At 38.7% G+C, this 20573-nt stretch overlaps 1 protein-coding gene across 1 annotated transcript in view; it reads right to left on the bottom strand.

The window, feature by feature from the left end:
- Positions 1–6913: 6913 nt before the first annotated feature.
- Positions 6914–20573, bottom strand: part of PDE10A (phosphodiesterase 10A) — a 204881-nt gene continuing 191221 nt past the window's right edge. Inside the window, exons 21-22 of the mRNA XM_068402835.1 lie at positions 18310–18398; positions 6914–12111 (exon numbers count right to left, since the gene is read on the bottom strand). Of these exons, the coding sequence (XP_068258936.1) occupies positions 11994–12111; positions 18310–18398 (207 nt within the window). The 3' untranslated portion in view covers positions 6914–11993. The remainder of the gene's footprint in view (positions 12112–18309; positions 18399–20573) is intronic.

Genomic DNA, 20573 nt, shown 5'->3' with positions numbered 1-20573 from the left:
TTACTATAGCACTGGGATAAATCAAATCTGTCTGCTGTGCAGGGCAGGCTTTATACAAAGTACAAAATGGAGCCCTTAAATACAGCCTATGCATCAGAAAGTGTTTACAGGATCTGGGGACAGCACCGCAGTCCAGCTATTCAGCAGTCACAGCATTCAGTCTTATCAGTACCACTGGGAAGGCTGGTGTCAACACAAGCATGCTCCAGGATTAGATTTAAGAGAGTTTCTAAACTTAAATCCTTAAACAAAACCAAAAGTCCTTAACAAGTAAAAATCTAAGATAATTTTTAAATATGTGCTACTTAGTTATTTGTCTCCATCCCAGTTTCATAATCACACTTTTGTCCCAGAAATAGAACCTGTACGTAGACCAAAGCATAGCTGCACTCAAGGTTGAAACCCAGACTTATCTGTTAGGAAGCTTTGTTCCACACTGCAGACAGAGGTAAAATATCTCTACATAAGGCATCTTAAACAGAAAAAAACCAAGATAGGCACAGACTTGTTTTGAGATACTGCAGGCAAGTTGCATTTTTTAGTTTGTGTATTAGCAATGCCAAAAATAAAAGTTTGCTGGTATTTATACAGTATGTGGGGCTTCAATAGATCTTATTCTTTTACCATAGTTCTGAAGTCAAAGTTTAAGCTGTAAAGCACAGTCTGGTATCTTAGGTGGCTTTCCAGCAATGTCAGACTAGACCTCCCACTCCCTGGCGCCTTCATTCTCCTCCCATAAAGCTTTTGAATGTATTGGCTGATTTCATCCAAACTTCAGAGGGGAACAGTCTCAAAAATAACAAAGTTCCATGTTCTATAAAACAGGTGGCTGTTTACAGAGAGGACTGGAGTCCACCCCGTAACTTTTCATTCTGTTGGCCAGTTTCTACAGAATATGGGAGCCTGTGTATCACAGCCAAAGCACAGCAAGAGATGGATTATAACAGGAAACAGAGAAGAATTTCAAAGTTATGTGTGAAGATAGATAGCAGAAAGCCTAACTTTATTTTTTAAACATAAGAATAATAATGCAAACCCATAGGAACCCAAGTGTCATCACCCCCGTGGGTCAGAGAAATAGCTGTTTGGGAACACCGTGCTGGTTCAGGCCCTTCAGGTAGGATTTCACATCAGCTCTGCTCCTGCAGATTCTATCAGTTAATATTGCTGGCAGATGAGTAACACCATGGACTCCTGTCCCAAAGTCTTTTCTGCACAGGGGTATATTTGGTTGTGTCTACTGCTTGTTGTTTTGGTGACTGGCAGAGATCACCTTACCACTGGTACTTACCTCTTCCTTGTCAAACAGAGAGAACTCACAGTCACACTGAGCACCTTCTGATCCTGTTAACGCAGTGCCAGTGATGTGCAGAAGAGTTTCTGGGTTAGATAGCTCTAAACAGCCAATGCTAAATGAGGTGCAGTATCACATAGGTGTATGTGACTACAACAGAGAAAAGAGACTGCAGCTTTCCTAAGGCTTTCCCTGCCCTGCCAACATCCCATTTCCAACAAGCTGGGAATGTGCCACATGCTAAAAGTAGTTGAGAGTTATTTCTCAACATTTCAGCATTTTAAAACACCAGTGTTTTGCTTTTTGTAGTTTATTTTTCATAGTTATTTATGAAGTCTGTTTCTACCATAAGTTTGAGATTATATTATTTTCAACAAGCATAATAACTATTTGGAGTCTATATAACCCGGAGAAGTAGTATCCAGGCAGTTTATTATCAAGTTAAATGCAACTATCCTCAGAGTAAAAAAGGCTTTTTTCAAAATATTAGTCTCTCTAATGGAGTTTTCACAAGCACTTCCCTCTCACCATTTCTTGGCCTGTAAAATTATAGCATGTCACATTTTTCTCCCAGGCTATTTGTGTTTGAAAGGGACACTGAATGCAATGTTGGTATAGTGCTGGAGAACCATACAGGCTGTGGGATAATCACCCATTTAAAAAATGTGTGCTTCTATGTACATACACATGAAAAAGCATGTGAAAGATTTGGGCCAACCTTGTAGGGTCATGTGGAGAATTACACAGTTCATATTTGGTTTGTAATCTTATTGCAGAATGTGGCATATTCTATTTTTTTTTTCCCCAAGGTGAAAGCAACACTAGTGAAACTGATGTTCCCAACCAGTGTATCTCCACAACAACTTGACGACACAAGCTCTAGAAAGGAAGAGAATTCAGTTTGTCCCAGCCCATCCTCTCTGCTGAGGTTACCAATATCCCCCTCAATTCAGGATAAGCGTGGCAGTAATGTCACTTACAGAAGGAGAGAAAATGGTTTACAGCCATCAGCCTACCCTGTAAAGATCATAGAATAGACGCTTTCAGACTGTGTCAACCTCACTAGCCTTGATTGTGGTAGCATAAACATTAAATTACAGCATTCTCAGTCACAGGACTTTCTTGTTTAAAATGTAGAGTTGTTACTAAAACACAGCAAAAACAGTGACAAATCATTGACACAAAGCCTTCCCACATCTGCAGAAGAAATAATGTTCTGCTCCAGTCTTCCCATGGTGTGGTTTATATTGACTGACTTAACCGAAAAAGATGACACTGATCCTCTCTTGACACACATTCCAGTTGAAAGAATGTGGAAAAATGTCTTTCCTGTTTACCATGTGGATGTCTGCCATGACATTTCCTGTAGCATCAGTATTCCTGGGGAGGGGAACTCTACCAGTGTCAGAAGTGTTTTGCCAGACTGAGGTCAGATACCACACAGAAAATGAAGCTCAAGCAAAATTCTGCAAACTCTGCTCTGTTTTACTGTCACTATAAGCTGGCAGTAAAAAGCAGAACATACACAAATGGCTTCATCTGTGACGTAGGCTATGCAGGATCAACTAAATTCAGGAAATTGGTAAAAGGTCTTGCAAATGGAAAACCCTCTTGATCTCACTCTGTAGTCCTTTCTTGTCACTTCCTAATATAGCTTCAGCTTCAAAAGAAAAGCACCAGGATCCCCAACCACATTCATTTCACCTATGCCAACTCTGCATAGAGACACTGTCCAAAGTACTTCAGAAACTCTTCTGCGTAAGTATTACACGACACTGCTATGAGGCAGAGGGTGATTCTGTACGAGGCCTTTACGCAATTCAGGGCAAAACTTACTGTGCAGGAACACTGGGGAGCTGAGACTTCAAATCAGCCTCCCTACTTTAGGCTCGCCAGTAGGTGAGAGAAGCTTTCCCTCAATGCAGAGCTTGTCTTTCATCTTAGTTCTGCCCTCACTTTACCCTGACATGCCACAGCATTTACTTTGTTCCAGGCTTTTCAGTATTACATTTTCATGTAATACTGCATGCAAATTATTACTCTCAGGGCAGAAAGAAACTAAGGTCTCCTTTCCACAACTCCAGCCCATTAACTCAGTATTTGGTACACACCCCGTTCTCTGTGCTTTACATAAACCTTGGAAACATAGCCCTGCAGAATAGTTTTACACTTTTAATTCCCAGTCACTGGGAATTAATTCAGACCACAGAAGTAGAGAGGGTAGAAGAGGCTGTAGAGATGGCAGTCTGTTTTACTCATGCTGTCCTCAAACGTGAAAGAAAAAAAGAAATCACTCCACCAGGAAAGCAAATTCATACGACAAAGGAGGAGAAAGGAAAAAGGCAGAAAATGAGGAACCTGTCAACCTTATCAGCAAATTCTATTTAATGATTTCAAGGAATTGATTTAGAAGCTTTCAGATAGCAACTACTGAAGTCTCTACTAGGATGTTAGTTTTCCTGTGTGAAGCTTTAAGTCTGCAGTACAGTATGCCTTGCTTTTCTGGCACTGTGACAGCTCAGAAGTTGTTAAATATGAAACTATAATATGAAATATATGTCAGCTTGAAAGCTTGCACTGTAATTTCTTAAGACTCCCCTCACATCTGGAGAAGATGGAAAAGGAGGTACTCATCTATGGTACTCATCAGCAGCATATCTGAGGGCATCAGAGCTCTGTGATATTTGTCCTCACCTGAGAGGAAAGTGAACACCATTATACATATTATAAAGTGATCACCTGAATGCCTCTACATATATTTTGAATTCTGGACTGCATGTAACCAGGGATATTTCCAAACACGCATAACACAAAAAAAGTGTTCAGAGGCTTAAATAAGTTAACAGAAACCAAAACCATCCAATGTTTGGCAACTTGCAAAAGGTTATAATGGAAATCTGTCATGGAACAACTTGGTTCCCTCAAGTCCATAAGTAGCATGTTAACAGATGTCCATTGTCTTTCCAAATGTACTGTAAATATTCTTCTCTGCAAGCATCAGTACATTTTCATGTTAAGAGGAAAGGCACAGGTCACTGGTCTTTTTCCCAGGCTAGTCACATGAGAAACTACATTTTTTTTCAGTGAGGTGGGACTTTTTTTTTGTCACAAGATGTAAAATATACCCTATATTGAATACTTATTTTCTCTCCACAAGTCAGCAGCAGAAAACAACTTGGACTTCACTAGTTGGAAACTAATGTTAGTTATCATACTGCTTCTCTTCTTTTATGATGAACTTGTCCATCAGCACTAACTCCAAACTACCCGTATTCACCACTGCACCACATTCACCACTGCTACTAACATTGATGGAAAAATTTTCAAAGGCTTCTGACAGATACTGACTCTCTTAGGTATTTCCAAAAGTTTCTTTTGTTGGGGCTTTCTTCTGGTATTTTACAAGCCCTATTTTTTCATCTCCATATGCTTATTAGTGTTTATTAACAACTTATGTTGCTTCCATAAGCAGCACAAATACAGCTCAAGGAACAGAAGTAGCTCTACAAACATCATCTTCTCACCTATATTCACAGGGTTTACACTGCTGTAAAAAAGAAAAAATAAATAATGCCAGCTGCATGTTAACAGAGTATGTGGTGAAAATCATTTAGCTCTTCCAGCAATGTTACAAACAAAAAAAAACATGAAAGGAAAACTTTACCTGGTATAATTCATTCTTTTCAAAGTTCTTGAGTCTCAGGTTTCCGCTTTCTTTTAGAAGGCTTTTAAACAACAGGTCTTACGCACACATGAACTATCTTCTGAAGCATTTCTCTAACTCATTCTTGACCCAGAGACAAAGATCTTCATCTTAGTAAGCAACATCCACAGTACAGGTGGCTCTTTCTAGAGTACTACTGAAACACATTGAAAAAAACTTTTCTCCCTAATCTGAGGAAGAGGGACTACAGATTGAGGAAGAGGAATTTCTCCTTAGCAACTGTCTTCAGCAAAATAAGTACAACAAAGTAATTTCCAACAGTTGTTGAGCAGGTCCCTTACAATTGACTCAAATGAGCACAGGATTTTACAGAGCACTTGGATACCTTCAACTAAGCCTAATTCAAAGTTCCTCGAAACCAACAGAAATACTCCTCTCCTCCTTCAGTGAGCTTCAGTTAAGGTGCTTTTACATTTATATTTTCCAGTCTCTGCAAGGGAATATATTCAGGTGTTGATTTTGCAAGTCTCTGATTATGTTTTTCAATAACAAAGGGCTAAAAATGTTAAGGAAGGCATATCAACTGGGCAGAGACCATCAGTGGCAAAGCACCATGCTGTGCTACAATAGCTAAGTCTGCATGACAAGCAGAAAAATACGAAAAGGCATGTGATTGACTGCCATTAATTTGAAAAGCTTAACCAGAAAGTCATTAATTGACTTCAGCCTACAGTTCCTTGCCAGCAAGCAATACAGAAACAAGTGGAAAGGACCAAATTAATAGTATTCACAGAAACATTCCTTTTCTATTGCCTGTCCCTCAAAATAATTCAGAAAGTTTTAACTTAAATGAATAAACCCTAAAAAATGCATTAAATGCCAGTGCAGTTTCTGTTTCATCACAACAGTTAGCCTTAGCAGCACATTCCTTGCAGCAAACAGAGCTTCCTGGAAAGGCTGGTCGCAACAGCACAAACCCAGGTATATTTTGTAAAACTCGTCTTTGACAACTGTATGCAGTAGTTAAACTGCAACAGTTGCCCTGGAAACATGCTTCTGTCCAAGTTGCCCCAGCAATGCTGAGTTCCTTCAGTGAGGAGGGAGACCAGGAACATTTGGAGGCCACGCTGAGAACTAGAAACAGGGCTCGGGTTGAGCTCTCTATCCCGGGCTCAGTATCTTTTTCTGAGAATGGAAGGGTCATGCACAGTCATAGACACAAGGGCACTTTGAGGTCTATAAATGGCCCTGTTTACTGAGCACAAACAGTGCAAGAGATCTTTGAAGCAAATCAATGTACTAGGTAGATAAATACACAGGATTTTTTTTCCTTATTTTTTTCACCTATTTTATAAATATCTGCTAATGTGTTGTTCAGAATTTTGCTTTACAGTTCCTTGAACCTACCTTGTGTTTTTGGGCTATTAGCAGCTGTCAAAGCCGTACATCACTTTGGACTAGCAAACCTTAAAAAATTGTGTGCGGGATTATTTTCCTACAATTCAGCATCTGAGTATCTCTGTAATTCCCAAAAGGTAGCAAATGATCCTGCATTAGCTGCACTGACGCTTGACAGTAGCAAAGCAAGGATCTGGGTGGAAGTATCTGGCAACAGCAAGGTAAGCTCTCTGGCAGCAGGAGGGCAAATGGGAAAGTGGATGCCTTTACAGTTTGTGACAATGTGAACTTGCAGTAGGTGATAAATTTTTTTTTTTTTTTTTTAAATAGAATGAACTTATTTTGGGAAAACATACCATAAGCAGTAAACTGCAATTACAGGGAAAAACAGGTGCTACCTTTTTAAAGGACTCCGTTATGTTTTGGATCCCTTTCTCCTGTGGTTTACTTGTGGTATAACACACATATACGCACACACCTTCCCATCTCTCACTTCCACTCCCAATAACATCAAAAATAAACATGAAAAATAATATTAAAAAACTCTGTATTCAGTAATATTCACACCAAAGTATATGTATAGATATATCCATTAAAATTATGAACATTTCTAAATATATTTTATGTATCATACATATATTTATATGTATAATTACATATCCACAGAAGTAGTCTTGCTGTGCTAAAGCCAGCAGTAAAAGCAAAAACAGGTTTCACAATAGGACACCCATATATGCATATGTACTGGCTGTTTGGTTTGTGAATTTATTTACAACTTAATTATATCATAATAAATGTTTACTGTTCTATTGTACAAACGTAATAGTAAAGGTTTAGGTTTGTTTTTTAAATACAAAGACTGCAAATGAATACATGAAAAAAATTACACACCATGTACAGTATTTATAATTTATAAATGCAAAGTTAAGACCTCTTTAAATTATTGCACTTGCATATTTTTTGTTTTTTTTTACAAAGATAGTTTATATGTATCCCACTCACTGCTATGCAAAAGAGATGCTCTTAAGCCTCTCAGTCCAAGGGTTGGGTGCTCCTAGGGCAGGGGGTTGCATGGGTTTTAGTGGGCACAGCTCTACAGCATCGGTTGGACATGACCATTTGCAGTTCCCGATCTTGAATTATGTCTGTCACTTTCCCCAGGTTTGAACAAGTTTGTGTGGCCATGGGGCTGGAGGGTTTCCAGCCCTGGTCCACCTGTAGGCTCATACACTATTGCTCCCTCCAGCGCATCCCTTAGGGATAATTCAACAGGGCTTAAGCAACACACTTTCCACCTCTTCCTTGGGAGTGTTGTCCCATGGACTTGAGCTTTTAAAAAGATGCTTTTGTCCAGGTGTCATCCTAAATTTTCTTTTAAACCTTTATTCCCCTACTCCATTTCATTCTTACCTAGGCTGCGCCTTGGATTAGCCAAAAGTAGGCCACAAGAAGTGGATAACATGCAGATAATAGTTTTAACAGTTGCCTTTGACCTGGTCATTCCATTTCCTCTCCCATTGGGACCAGTCCTCATATGTCTGAGTGCTCTTCCTCAGCTCCATCACCGTCTCGAAACCCAGTCGTTCAATATGTATCATATATATATATATATATGTTTGTGTAAATATATATATATATATAAAACAAAGTTTTCAGCTCACTAAATGTAGTAAAGTTGAATGTTGTTACCTTGAAGTTCGTTCTTCACATAACAGCCCAACCCGAATTTTGAATATATATTAATCTACTCTACAAATCAGTTTGATCTACCCTGGAAAGCAGTCTGTTATTTTAGGTTTTTTGACAGAGTATACACCCGTATTACAATCGAGCACAGTTTTTGGTCAGAAAGCAAAATAAGAGTTTTGATGTGCCTTTGCTAGACTGGGGTATATAACCTAAAGTTTGAACGTGAACTTCCTTATAGTAGTGTGCAGAAAGCCTTTTCTGTGGTTAGAATGAACAAATTAATTGTTCCACTTCACAGAACTGTTCCTATATCACAGTGTTTGAGGCAAATGCATTATTTCAAGAGGATCATAATTGTTTTGAGCATCTAACAATCTCTGCTTTTTAATATGAATAGTGCTATTTGCTATCCCTACAATCTTAACACTAAATGTTCTAAATGCAGTCACAGCAGTGATCACACTGTTTAAACACATGAAAGAAGTCTGTGCCACATAAAAAGATGAATTCTGCACTGCATGTCCCCTCCAATGTAAATATGTTTTACCATATACTCCAACTAAAAAATGTATTGCATTTCTCTAACGTAATAACTAAATGGCCACTTATAAAAAAAATACTGCCATGAGTTGAACCATTACAGCACAATGTTGTACTACTGTACAAAATTCATTGATTAATTATAAGAGTGGAGTTTCTGTCAGTGCTGTAATAAAATACGCAACATCTCAGATGAGTATCATGCTATGTCAACTATTTTTCTCACTTAGTGCATACCTTTCAGGCATCATTTAATACTACATTAGAAATGCTCAAATACAGCTTCAAACACTCCTTTTAGCTTTACCAGGCTTAGAACAGAAAAGTAATTGGAACTATTAACAGAAATAATGCAGTTCTGGGAGTATAAAGTCTCACACTTCTAGGAAAGGAGAGATCTGTTAGGGTTTTTTATACATTCTTATTGATCTTGGGCAAGATCAGTTTTAGCAGGATAAAAATGCAAGGAAGGGCTTTTGGTAGTTTAACCTCATGAGCCTGATGTCTTACAGCTTTAGATGTCTTACTGCTCTATTTGTGAGTCCAAGTCCAGAATTTTGAACAATTAAATCTCAACATGTACTTGAGCCATGAAATTCAAATGTAGCTTCAAAGTTTTAATTTTTGGTGTTTCGACTTTGGAAGTGTGGGTATGTTTGTTTCTACAAAAAAATTACACATCTGAATCTACACTTTGTAAAAGCTAAGACAGACTAAATTTGCTTAGAAAATACAGCCCGTTGTGGCTATTTTTGTTGGTCTAGGTGCTAACAAAAAGTAACATTTTGTCATGACCTTTCTCCTTTTACACACCAGGAAAACAAAACAAACCACAACCACTGAGCCAAAATTTTTAACTCTAATGGACATTATTCTATAGCAAACATTTTTATGTGGTTTGGATAGTTCTATATTAGAAACAACACCTGATTGACTTGAGACATTAATAGAACAACTTATTGCCAATTTGACAAATTTGTTAGGGAAACATAAACTTCAAAACATAAAATATTGTGATACTGCCAAATATTTTGAATGGTAACAGAACTAGTGAAGTTATCTTTACTGTCAATGAGTAAAAGATGAATTAAAAGCCTTCTGTAACACAGACACAGTGTGATAAGGAATACTTTTGCAACGCTTGTAAGATCAGCATTCAAAGAGGGAGAATAACAGCAGATATACTTAACCCATGAAGGAAAAATGTTCCATCCCGTTGTTGGGGTATCTGAATTTCAGAGAGTATTCTTGTAGTCACCACAGATTTGGATAATTTTCATGCAAATATTAGGAACCTTGGTTTGTGTCTCAAGTACTTAGTGAATGAAAGGTTGCATCTAAAAGATTTAGTTAAAACAGAATTGCTAAGGAGTAAAGCAGAGGGGACAGCATGAGATTCTACTTATTCACAGCATTCATTCTACTTTAGTGCAATTGTTTCCTGGCATTTTTTTTCATTCCAAAATAGTTTGCTGTGGTTAACAATGAATTTCTGCACCTAGAATTCGCAAAGAAACTGAAAAAAGATATAGGGCTGTTGCTAGGTACCCTGTATCATACAAATAAGATAACTTCATATTGAATTCTCAACCTCTGGGATGTCTACGTACTGCAAAGGCTTAGGTGCATTTATACATTTTGCAATTATGTATCACATACTGTACATATGTACAGATACTGGTGTGTGCTCGACCATAACAGAAGGCAAAACTCAAGAATCCAAATAATTTACACAAAACCCATAAGATGGCATGCTTATTAGAGCAATACAGCTCAACAGACACGAGGTGAAAAAAGAGAACCTGTATTCTGTCTTTAAGTCACTACTATCATTCGTTGCAGTTACACAAATGGCCATGTTATCACGGAACAACTACAAGAGTGTATTATCTGTGAAAAAGCATATAATGCAGTATAGGCTGTATGTGAAAGGTATGCAAAGACTGTTTTCACCTACTGTGTGGATCAACATTAATATTTTTTTCTTATTATTTTTAAGAGAAAGATGAAGGCAAATTATGTGTTGTTGAAACACACTCTGTACAATTGCACTAAATTTAAAAGAGTGGCATTAAATGTAAGGTCTTAAAGTCTGTGCATAAGTTCGTAAGGCTGAAGCCTAAGTCAGCACAGAGCTCTAAACACAATATTTTAGAGTACTTTTCTTCAGTCAGCTATTCTTTCATTGAGAAAGGCAGTTCCAAGCCTGGAAATTTTGCTGAAGTAGGGAGAAAAAAGCAAACGCACAGATGGAGAAGTTTCCTAATTTCACTCCTCTTGGGATGGGGGAAGAGAGCAGTAGAAGACATGCAGTGTTACTGTGCAACACAAAAGCTAGTCAATACAAAAACATTTTTGATTGATTGTGATGGTACCACAATCCCTCTTATCAGTCCTGACTTTTCTGACAAGCCTTTTGTTCCCAGCAGATAGCATACTTCAGGTATGTCTCTAATACCTTTTAAAATACAACTCAGCAGGTAGAAATCAAAATGATGACTTTACTTAATTGTGAGCTAGGCAAGGAAATCTTTGCTGTCCCATTTAAATTTTAATCTGATACTTCTGTCACTATGGATACAAAAACTCCAACCTGAAACTCTCTCTCATATCAGAGATAAATATCCAGTACTTCCAGTGTTTTAAGGGAGGAGTTGTCTAGGTTTATAAATCATTCTGAAGAACACAGCACCATCACTAGTTCTTTCAACGTTTGCCTTGTGAGTGACAGAAAATTTGTATCATGATGCTTAATGAAGTACTTTAAACCTTTAACCTGAATGTTGGTTTTCCTTCAGTTTGCAGCAAGAGAATTCACTGTAACCTAAGCATGAATTATAGTCTCCAAGGATTCTGCTGGAGTTCAAACTGATTACAAGTAGGTCACACATCAACATTCACAATAGCAATGGGTATATTGTTCTATTTATAGCCAAGAACTCCCAAGTGACACTGGTGTTAAAGCCAGCCACAGTACGGTATAATAAAAGTACCATTGAAACCCTTACTAGAAAGATACAATTTAGAAGTACCCCCTAAGGTTCCCCCCGCCCCCCATCAGTTTTAAATTAAGGCCTCAGCAATGTAGCCCATGAGATAAGGCCCGTCTTTTATATTCACAAGTTGTAAGTTCTCTTTCGATAGCTGATTCCAAAACATCTGGGCTGTCATTTTCCCCTCTGTTCACGTTGTGTCACTGGTGTAGATCAGGAGATTGGCTGCCAGAGTCATTTAGCTGAGGTAACTCCATGGGTGTTACCTTTCTAGGCAGATCTGCTTCTTAGTTAGCATTTCGTAGCTTTTCTCTTTCCTTTTTTTTTTTTTCCAAATAAAAATGAAACAAAGCAAAAAACAACCCCCAAAACAAGAAGGGATGCTTTTTGGGTTAAAGCAATCTGTTGCTGCTGTTCAGTCATCGATCTTCACAGGAAGTGAATCTGAGGTCCCAGGAGCAAGAGACTGGGAGGGAATCCATATAGAGGCTTCCTCACCTCTGGTTACTTTCTCCCATTGGTTGAGATTGTCCCTGGAGATGCAAAAAGTCAGAGGTAAAGCACTGTTCGTAAGTTTACTAGGATTTCTTCCTAACAATACTGTCTGCTGTACTATACTTTGAGATGTAGCTTTATGCTGTATATAAGTACCTGTATGTCCTCAAGCTTTTATCATCTTTACCTTATTTCATCCTTTACCTTCAGTTATCCCATTCTGCAATTCTGTGTGGCTCGTATACATGTTGACTATATGTAAGCCTACAGCATACCTTCCCCAGAACGAGCCCTGGAGCTAGAGACTAGCACCTGCTTCCATTACAAATTTCTAGCCCGTGTGGCTGTGGAGAAAACCCAGCTGTGTCCCAAGAGACATGTCTGCAGAGACTCTGAAACAGCAGTCTGGAGACAAGAGCCTTCGTCACTTCAGACTTCAAGGATTTTACCACAGCATACTTTGGCCCTTTTCAAAACCATCACAGAGATCAGGACTTCTGCCAGTAAACTGCCTTCACTGGAAACCACAGAAACGCATTAAGCCTTCTGAAACTCTTGCACATGGGCTGCCTGACAGTGTATCAAATGTTGCACGCCAACATCACAGTATCAACTTTCTGTAACTAATGTGGTGATCATAGTTATCAATCTACTACATTTAAAGAGTACTCCTCCCTCGAGATAGATAGAATTTTTTTTTTTTTTAGTGTCTCACAGCCTGGCCAAGCCCCAAGCACAATTTTGGTTCACAAGCTGTAAAATGATGAGTAATGTTCTAATGATCTGAAGGGAGTACAGACCCATAATCTCACTTTCTGTACACTAATACCACTCCAGTGACTTGGAAGTCTATGCTGATGATATCCAACAGCGGACCATACTTGCAACCTACAGCCAAATCTAGCATTCAGTCTTCAAAGACAGAAAGAAAGAGAGCAAGCTCAACTGTTTCAATTTCATACCATCAAGTACCTAGTTACTACACCAACAGTTCTTAGATGTCTTCAGTAAACAACCAGGATGGTAAAAGCACTAAGGTCTTACATGCTATGTGTCATATTATTGTATTATGTTGGAATTTATGTGGCAGAACTCTTCTGATTTCTATGTCACAGCTTTGCTGAAACAGTTGATAAAACAGCAAATAATGAGCTGAAAGCGCAGTGAACATGTAAGAAGAGAAAATGCAGCATTTTCTGTGGATGGGGGAAGGCAGGATCTGATGGATCTACAGAAGAAAGCTGGTGCCCTCTAGGGGAACACAGACACCTTTTGCTGCAGGCAGATGGAAACCTGCTTGGCCAGTGCACCAGGCCAACTGGAAGTCATGAAGCCAGCCTTGATATGATGCTGAATCTCAGCTAATACAATCAGGCCCTAAGGATCAGAAAAACTGAACCGTCACTATCTCCAGGTCCCTCTCCTGAAACTGGGAAAGGAATGAGAATTGCAGCCAAAATATTTTTAAATTATATCAATTTCAGCAAGAATTGAGAAACCTGAAAGCACATGAAAAATTGTTTAAAATTATTTGGTCTGAAATAAAGGCAAAAATAAATCACTTCACCTCATCCTCAAAATAATTATACTATCACAGATTTGCCACTTTGGTAGGCCTACTGAGTACATGGGCTACAAAACACACATAGTAGTTGTTCTGAACACTGTAACACAGGTGGCTGGTAGTTTTGATCTACACAGAATGACAAAAGAGTATTTAAAAATGTGGAATAAATGACTGGACAAGAGCACCTTCTAGATTTTTAGCTGCTACCTTACCTCAGGGAAATCAGTGACTGATACTTTTTTTTTTTTTTTTTTTTTAAGATGCAGATAATAGGATTCATTTGCTTTTGTGCTCCCAGTGAAGCCCTGGCTCCTAAGTGTCTGGAATAAATGCCCAGGGGCTCTCAAAATAAAAACCTTGATGCTGACACGCTGCCTTGGCTGCTTCTGCTGCTATTATTTGCAGCTGGTGTCTGCGTTCCAAACAACTCAAGGACACAGCAGCTTAAACACTGCGTTCCAAGAACAAGCACTGTTGGTGAAGGGGTGATATCAAAATCGGTTCGGTCAGCAGCTGAGGCAATACCAAACAGGAAAGAGGCTGTATTCCTCTCATCACACTGAATAACAGTTACCCGTCAAAAATAAAAGGGAAAAAAAGTGTAGTGCAAAATCAGCTATTTGAAACCCTCTGGAGTAACGTAAACCCTGCAATAACATACATTTTAGTAATTGGGTAGTTGAAGTTAGATCTGTGCTCTTGATTTCCAGCTCTGCATCTCCAAGTCTGAACTCTCAACACTTCCTCCTCAACCCCCTCAAACAGACAGGAGAGGGTAATTTCAAGGCTAAGCTAAAACTATCTAATCGCTCGTCAGAAGACTTTCTGCGAGGGTGTGGATTTTTAGGAAGCTCTTTAGTCTTACGGAAATCTTAAACCCCATCCACACATCTATGACCCAGTGCTTCATCAGTGCAATCTTAATTAAGGAATGCACAAGAGCAGGGTGGGGAGCTGTGTCTGAACAGAGCTGTGCCCAGTCTGGAGGTTGTGCCAGTGTAGCTTTCAAAAGTATTAGTATTATAACTGTAATTGGAATTCCAAACAACAAACATAATTTCTAGAATAGAAAAACTTCATATAACCTCTGCCAGGAGTCTGATTGCTTTTACTTCATATATCACACCTTTTGCAGAGAAACCCTTTTGCAGAGAAATATTGTGTCCAGTTCTGGGCCCCTCAGTTCAAGAAGGACAGGGAACTGCTAGACAGAGTCCAGCGCAGAGCCACGAAGATGATTAAGGGAGTGGAACATCTCCCTTATGAGGAGAGGCTGAGGGAGCTGGGTCTCTTTAGCTTGGAGAAGAGGAGACTGAGGGGTGACCTCATTAATGTTTATAAATATGTAAAGGGCAAGTGTCATGAGGATGGAGCCAGGCTCTTCTCAGTGACATCCCTTGACAGGACAAGGGGCAATGGGTGCAAGCTGGAACACAGGAGGTTCCACATAAATATGAGGAAAAACTTCTTTATGGTGAGGGTGACCGAACACTGGAACAGGCTGCCCAGAGAGGTTGTGGAGTCTCCTTCTCTGGAGACATTCAAAACCCGCCTGGATGCGTTCCTGTGTGATATGGTCTAGGCAATCCTGCTCCGGCAGGGGGATTGGACTAGATGATCTTTCGAGGTCCCTTCCAATCCCCAGCATTCTGTGATTCTGTGAACCCACTCGTGAAAAGATGTTCATGCTTGATCTTCAGAAGCATGAAGAACCTTTCATCTAGATCCCATATATATGTAGGTGCTTCATACTCTACAATTCAACTTTAAATCTCCTCAGCTGTGTACTGAAAGATGGACAATCAAGTATTACAAGTCACTTTTGCAATAAGCCTCATTTGGATATTTACGTGGCTAGAAATCAAAAGGTATGGGTCTTCCCAGACCCCTGCTCATGAAAAAGATGCTGTGCAGTCTTAAGCACTCAACCGAGCCTCTCTAAGCCTCAGTTCCCATCAAGTGGAATAACAATGCTAACTTCTTATCAGAAGTAGTGGCAGGCTTATGAAAATGGTTCTACATTAAATACAAACCCATTTTTAAGACCTCCCTTTGATTGTGCTAGTAACAGAACTTTCCTGACATCCAGTGCTGAGGTTACTTTATTAATCATACAGACTCTGCATGACATTTTCATGTTAAAAGCATATAGATACTGATTTGGGGAGTAAAAGCACACCCAGATGTTGACACATAAGTAACACAAAACAAAATAAACTTTCACATATATAAAGCAGTTTGACAACATCTGTCAGCTTGAGTAGAAACAAGTAACCGGAAACACTCACGATAAGCATTACTGCATTTCTAACAGTGGGTATTATAGTTGATGCTGTTTAGTCCATGTAAACAGTATAAAATTCTTTCTGACTGAAAACATGGTTATGCAAAGCACAACCTGTGTTCCAGTTACATGGATCGAATAACCAACCATTTAGCTTTCAGCCATCAATACAGTTGAAACAACATGCCTTTAAGCAAGGATTACAAAGAGAAAGAAGTTAGAAAACTTCCAAGATTCCAGACTACCTCTCAGTAAAGCAGTTGAATGACTCATGACCTTGTAAAGACTGAAAGGATTAGAAGCAGTTCTGTAGTACAGTTCATGTTCTCTGATTTCACACTGAAAGCAACTCCTTTTTATTTGTCAGAGTACACATTATTCAATTACCTATAATCAAACTGTCAACACATATATTAGGTCAACACGGCTCAGGGAGTACACATTCCTACCCCGTACTGTAACTCCGAATTCCAAAACAGGATTTGGACTTCGATACCATTGTGATAGTAACTCACTCTACAACATTTTGAAACTAGAGAAGAGTTTAATGCTATATTGTAACTGATGGAATCACTAAAATATGCACTTATGAATACTTCCACATTACTCAATTTAGGATAACAAATTACTGCCTATTATTTACCAGACACTGTTACTTTCATAACTTCTAAGAACAAAAAGACATAAGAGTCACCTAGCCTGACTGCCTGGAAAAGACAGGCCTTGGTAACTTCATCAGTCACTGTGCCTCAGACCTGTATCCCTTTTACCTCTCTCTTTTAAAAAAGTATACCTAGCCTTGGTTTAAGATCTTCAACTGACATTCCAAATGCTAAAAAAGACATTCACCATATTCCTTGGTTAAACCTTTGGGCTTTAAGTAGTCTTTACCTGCTAAATTAATGAGCTTTGTCTAATCAGAAAACATACTATGGAGACAATTACAGATTTTGCTGAAGTAATTCTCTTGGATAAACTAAATACATGATGTCAGATTTTTTTAGTCTCTCACTACTAAGACCTCAAAACATTCTTTAAGCTGTTTCTTAATCTTCTCTTATTTGCTCCTGTCTTTATTTACTCTTCTTAAACCAGAGACGCTAAACAGGATTCCAGCTGTAGCCCCATTAATGTAATAACTGCAGACATATAGTCTCTAATCCTGCTTAATATTCCCTCCATATCCATCTAAGGGTTGCACAGCCATGCCCAGCAGCGGGAGCTTAGAGGCAGCTGACTATTATTGACGGCCCCTAGATACTCACTGTTTTTTGTAAGATAGTCCTCTTTCCCACTGGTACAGACCTACATATTCTTCTCATAGCTATGTGGAACAGTGTTTGGGTGAGAATGAAATTATTTTGCTGACCACTACATTAAATTTCACGGTGTTTTGTATACATTGGGCACCCTTCTGTTACTTCACACAGATCACTTAGCCCACAAGATCAGGAAAGTGACAGAGGAGGTAGATCTCCCATACAGGACAAAGAAAAAGTTCAATGCAAGCTAGAATTTAATGACCACAAGAGGAAAAAAATATTATGAGAGAGGTGCTAGTAAGAGCATAGAAAACAAGCCCTCTTTTCCCTGGATGTGACTAAAGATTGCTGGCGTTTTATGAACCAACTGTTTTTCCTTAAAGAATATTGACTAACCTGAAACTGGAACATTTTCATGAAGCATACTGGTGTCAACAGAAGTTTTGTTAGGAAAGATTGCTAATGTCCAGAATATAATTATTGGACAGAACTACCTACAAAGAGATCCACCATCATTCCCGGGTAGAAGCAGCCAATTGGTTAACGACCCTTGACTCTCCTCTAGAAGATCCCAATCCAACCAAAACTATTCTATGATTCTATGATTAAAAGGACAAAGTTACATTTGCATCTCCCACATCCCAGTGGTACTACCCTTATGCACCCAATTACTGAGTGTTCTGGGGATCTTTCTTTTTCTGCTTTTTAATAAAAACGTTCTGACGTGAAATAAAACCACATGCCAAAACCACATTTTTTAAATGAAATCAAATTCTAGTCAATCTTAGTTGTGAGAACCATGTTGAAGTAAAAAGGACAGAGAGGGAAATTGCACTGAACTAGCCTAGATAGGGATACATAAGCACTGAATCTGTTTCTCTCTAAATGCTTTTGGCATCAAACACATTTTAATCAGCTGTGTCTGTAGATCTGCACTGGATAGTCCCAGCCAGTATTACTGCCTCTGGGTGTCTGCATAGATTAATGCGAGATGCGTATCCCTGTTTATCTGCATGCAAATTCTAAAATTAAAAGTCTGTATTTCCGGACAAACTTGCAAAGCGTGTTTTCTTTTTTCTTTAACCAAGTTACACGCTGTGCAAAAACTTGCACATTTACTCACCTACATGCTCGTAGTAGTGGCCCAGTTGGAGGAAAGATCTGTGCAAGTGTGGTGTAACATGGGATGGCTACAGCATTGTAGAACCCAATCTATGAAAAACAACAATGAAAAAAGATAGTTAAATGTTGCCAAACTACAACACTGAAAGTTAACAGCCAACTAGCTCAAAGCTGTTGACTACTTACTTAATTACTGCTTACGTTAGTACTTCTTACTTCTGCATCTCCTCTTAATATCCGAATACTTTAAAATTAAGCACTAACAGTGAAGTCCCTGGCAATTAGAACTTGGTTACATGCCTCACTTTTTATGACTAATATGGCTGCTTCAGCCAGGATTTCCTACAGGACCTTTTATTATTCAATTGATTCAGTTGATTTGCTTAGGATCTCTCTGGCTTTTTTGTGTCAGCAGTGGCAGGAAGTAGGTGCAGATGGCAGAGCCACTTCTGCAAACATTATTCTTGTGAGGAATTTTTTTTTAAAGGAAAGTTGTTCAGCATTGTCAAAATACAGTCAGATTCTGGATTGTTCTGATGTCCTCCAGAGTATGTATTCCATAGCTCAACTTACTTGAGATGCTAGAGGCTTTGCATCTTTGGAAAGTTTCTAGAAGGTGTGCACTGTGATCAATAATTGGTTTGCAATTTCTTTTCATGTATGTGGTTCAGTGATATATTTTTACCATTATCATATAAATCTATTTAGAGAATATCAAATGAGCACCTTTCTAATGATACCTTATTCATACAGGCTTAGGGGCCTATGACAGCTACCACGTCACAAGCGAATTGTTATGACACAAGCGAAGTTTTAGAAAATGCTACTTATATATTAGCAAGGATGACAGGTTAAGTTCAGATCCATTATAACATCACTCATTTATCCCAGACTCTCATGATAGTTACAGTAGTGCACTATGATCCCTTTCTTTGGGCAGAGTTTTTAAATGCCTTTTAATGAAATACCATGTATTGTACTGTGACCAAAGTATTTGATAATAAGTCTCTTTTTAATAGTCTAAACATTGACCCTTAATCAGAAATTGAAGAGTAACTCTTGTCCTCACCTCCATCAATACAGAGATTCCTCCCATACTGCTATGTAACCAAGTCCATAAAATAAGATACATTTTCTGACCTGAGAACCCAACAGTCTGATTTGAAATAATCATGATGTAACTGACAGAAAGAAACTGCAACTGGTGAGAAGGCAAGGCTGCACACAGCTGTGACAACTGTTCAACAAAAAGTTTGCTGGTTTGCATAGTGCATTGCTTTCTTCCTATGTGTTTTTTCTTGTGTTTCTCTTTCTTGTTTGTTTGTTTTTAAGGGGGAATATTTTATTTTGCTGGAAAAGAGCAGATTACTCCATAGCTATCAAAAATCAAAATGGGACCTTAGGTACAGTCACACTGTAGACTTTCCGGCTCAATGAGAAGTGTGTTGCCATTGCAAAACATAAAAGACTTCAACCAAACCAAGTTCATCTGCAATATATTCCGAACAACCTTCTCTTTGGAACCCCGGTACTCAAAGTAAAATGTGTCCTGTAAAGTCCTGAAAGCTTTTAAGTTAAAATGCACATCAATCAAGAATGGAAAACCCTAAAAGGCTCAATGGATTTAGGTTTTGAATAAAGCCAAGCTAATTAAAAACATTCCTTCGCAAAGATTTCCATTTCTGACCAGAGCAAACTCATACCAAACCCTGTTGTAAAAGGTTTAGGTTATCTGAATAAATTATTCCAGACTGATTCTTATGTTGCTGTGGCCAGCCAGAAAGCCTAGAGTTCACTCAGATATGAGCAAACTATTGAAGTCACTGCAGGAAAGGCAGTGTATGTATATCCTAAGATGCATAAGAAGGAGGAACTAAAGAACATCTTTTGTTTCTGAAATAAATTGTTCCTGTCTCTTCAAACTGTGCATCCTAAACATACTGCTAGCTGTAAGAGTTGTATCTGTAATGATGGTAATGATGATAAACCTTTTATTTTCAACACGAAAACTGTATTTCTGGGATAACATTTGAATGGCTGAAGCACAAGAACTGTTCCTTCTCTCTCCCTTCATTACTCAGGCTGGCTTGACCTGTTTATCAAAAGGGCTTTCAGGTCACTGCATAGTTTTGTCATTTCTATTTTCTTCACAGGTTCCAAAAGGAGGTGCAGAAAAGAGGGTGATCTGCAGTGCAGGCTCCACAGCAGGAAGACACCAAACTCAGAAACCTTACATGAGTTGTGCTGCAAAGAGTGTAAAGCACA

The sequence above is a fragment of the Nyctibius grandis genome, chromosome 1 (genome assembly GCF_013368605.1).
Source record: "Nyctibius grandis isolate bNycGra1 chromosome 1, bNycGra1.pri, whole genome shotgun sequence".
Classification (NCBI taxonomy): Eukaryota; Metazoa; Chordata; class Aves; order Nyctibiiformes; family Nyctibiidae; genus Nyctibius; species Nyctibius grandis.
The sequence above is the reverse complement of the archived record's forward strand: the minus strand, read 5'-3'. Positions and strand labels throughout refer to the sequence as shown.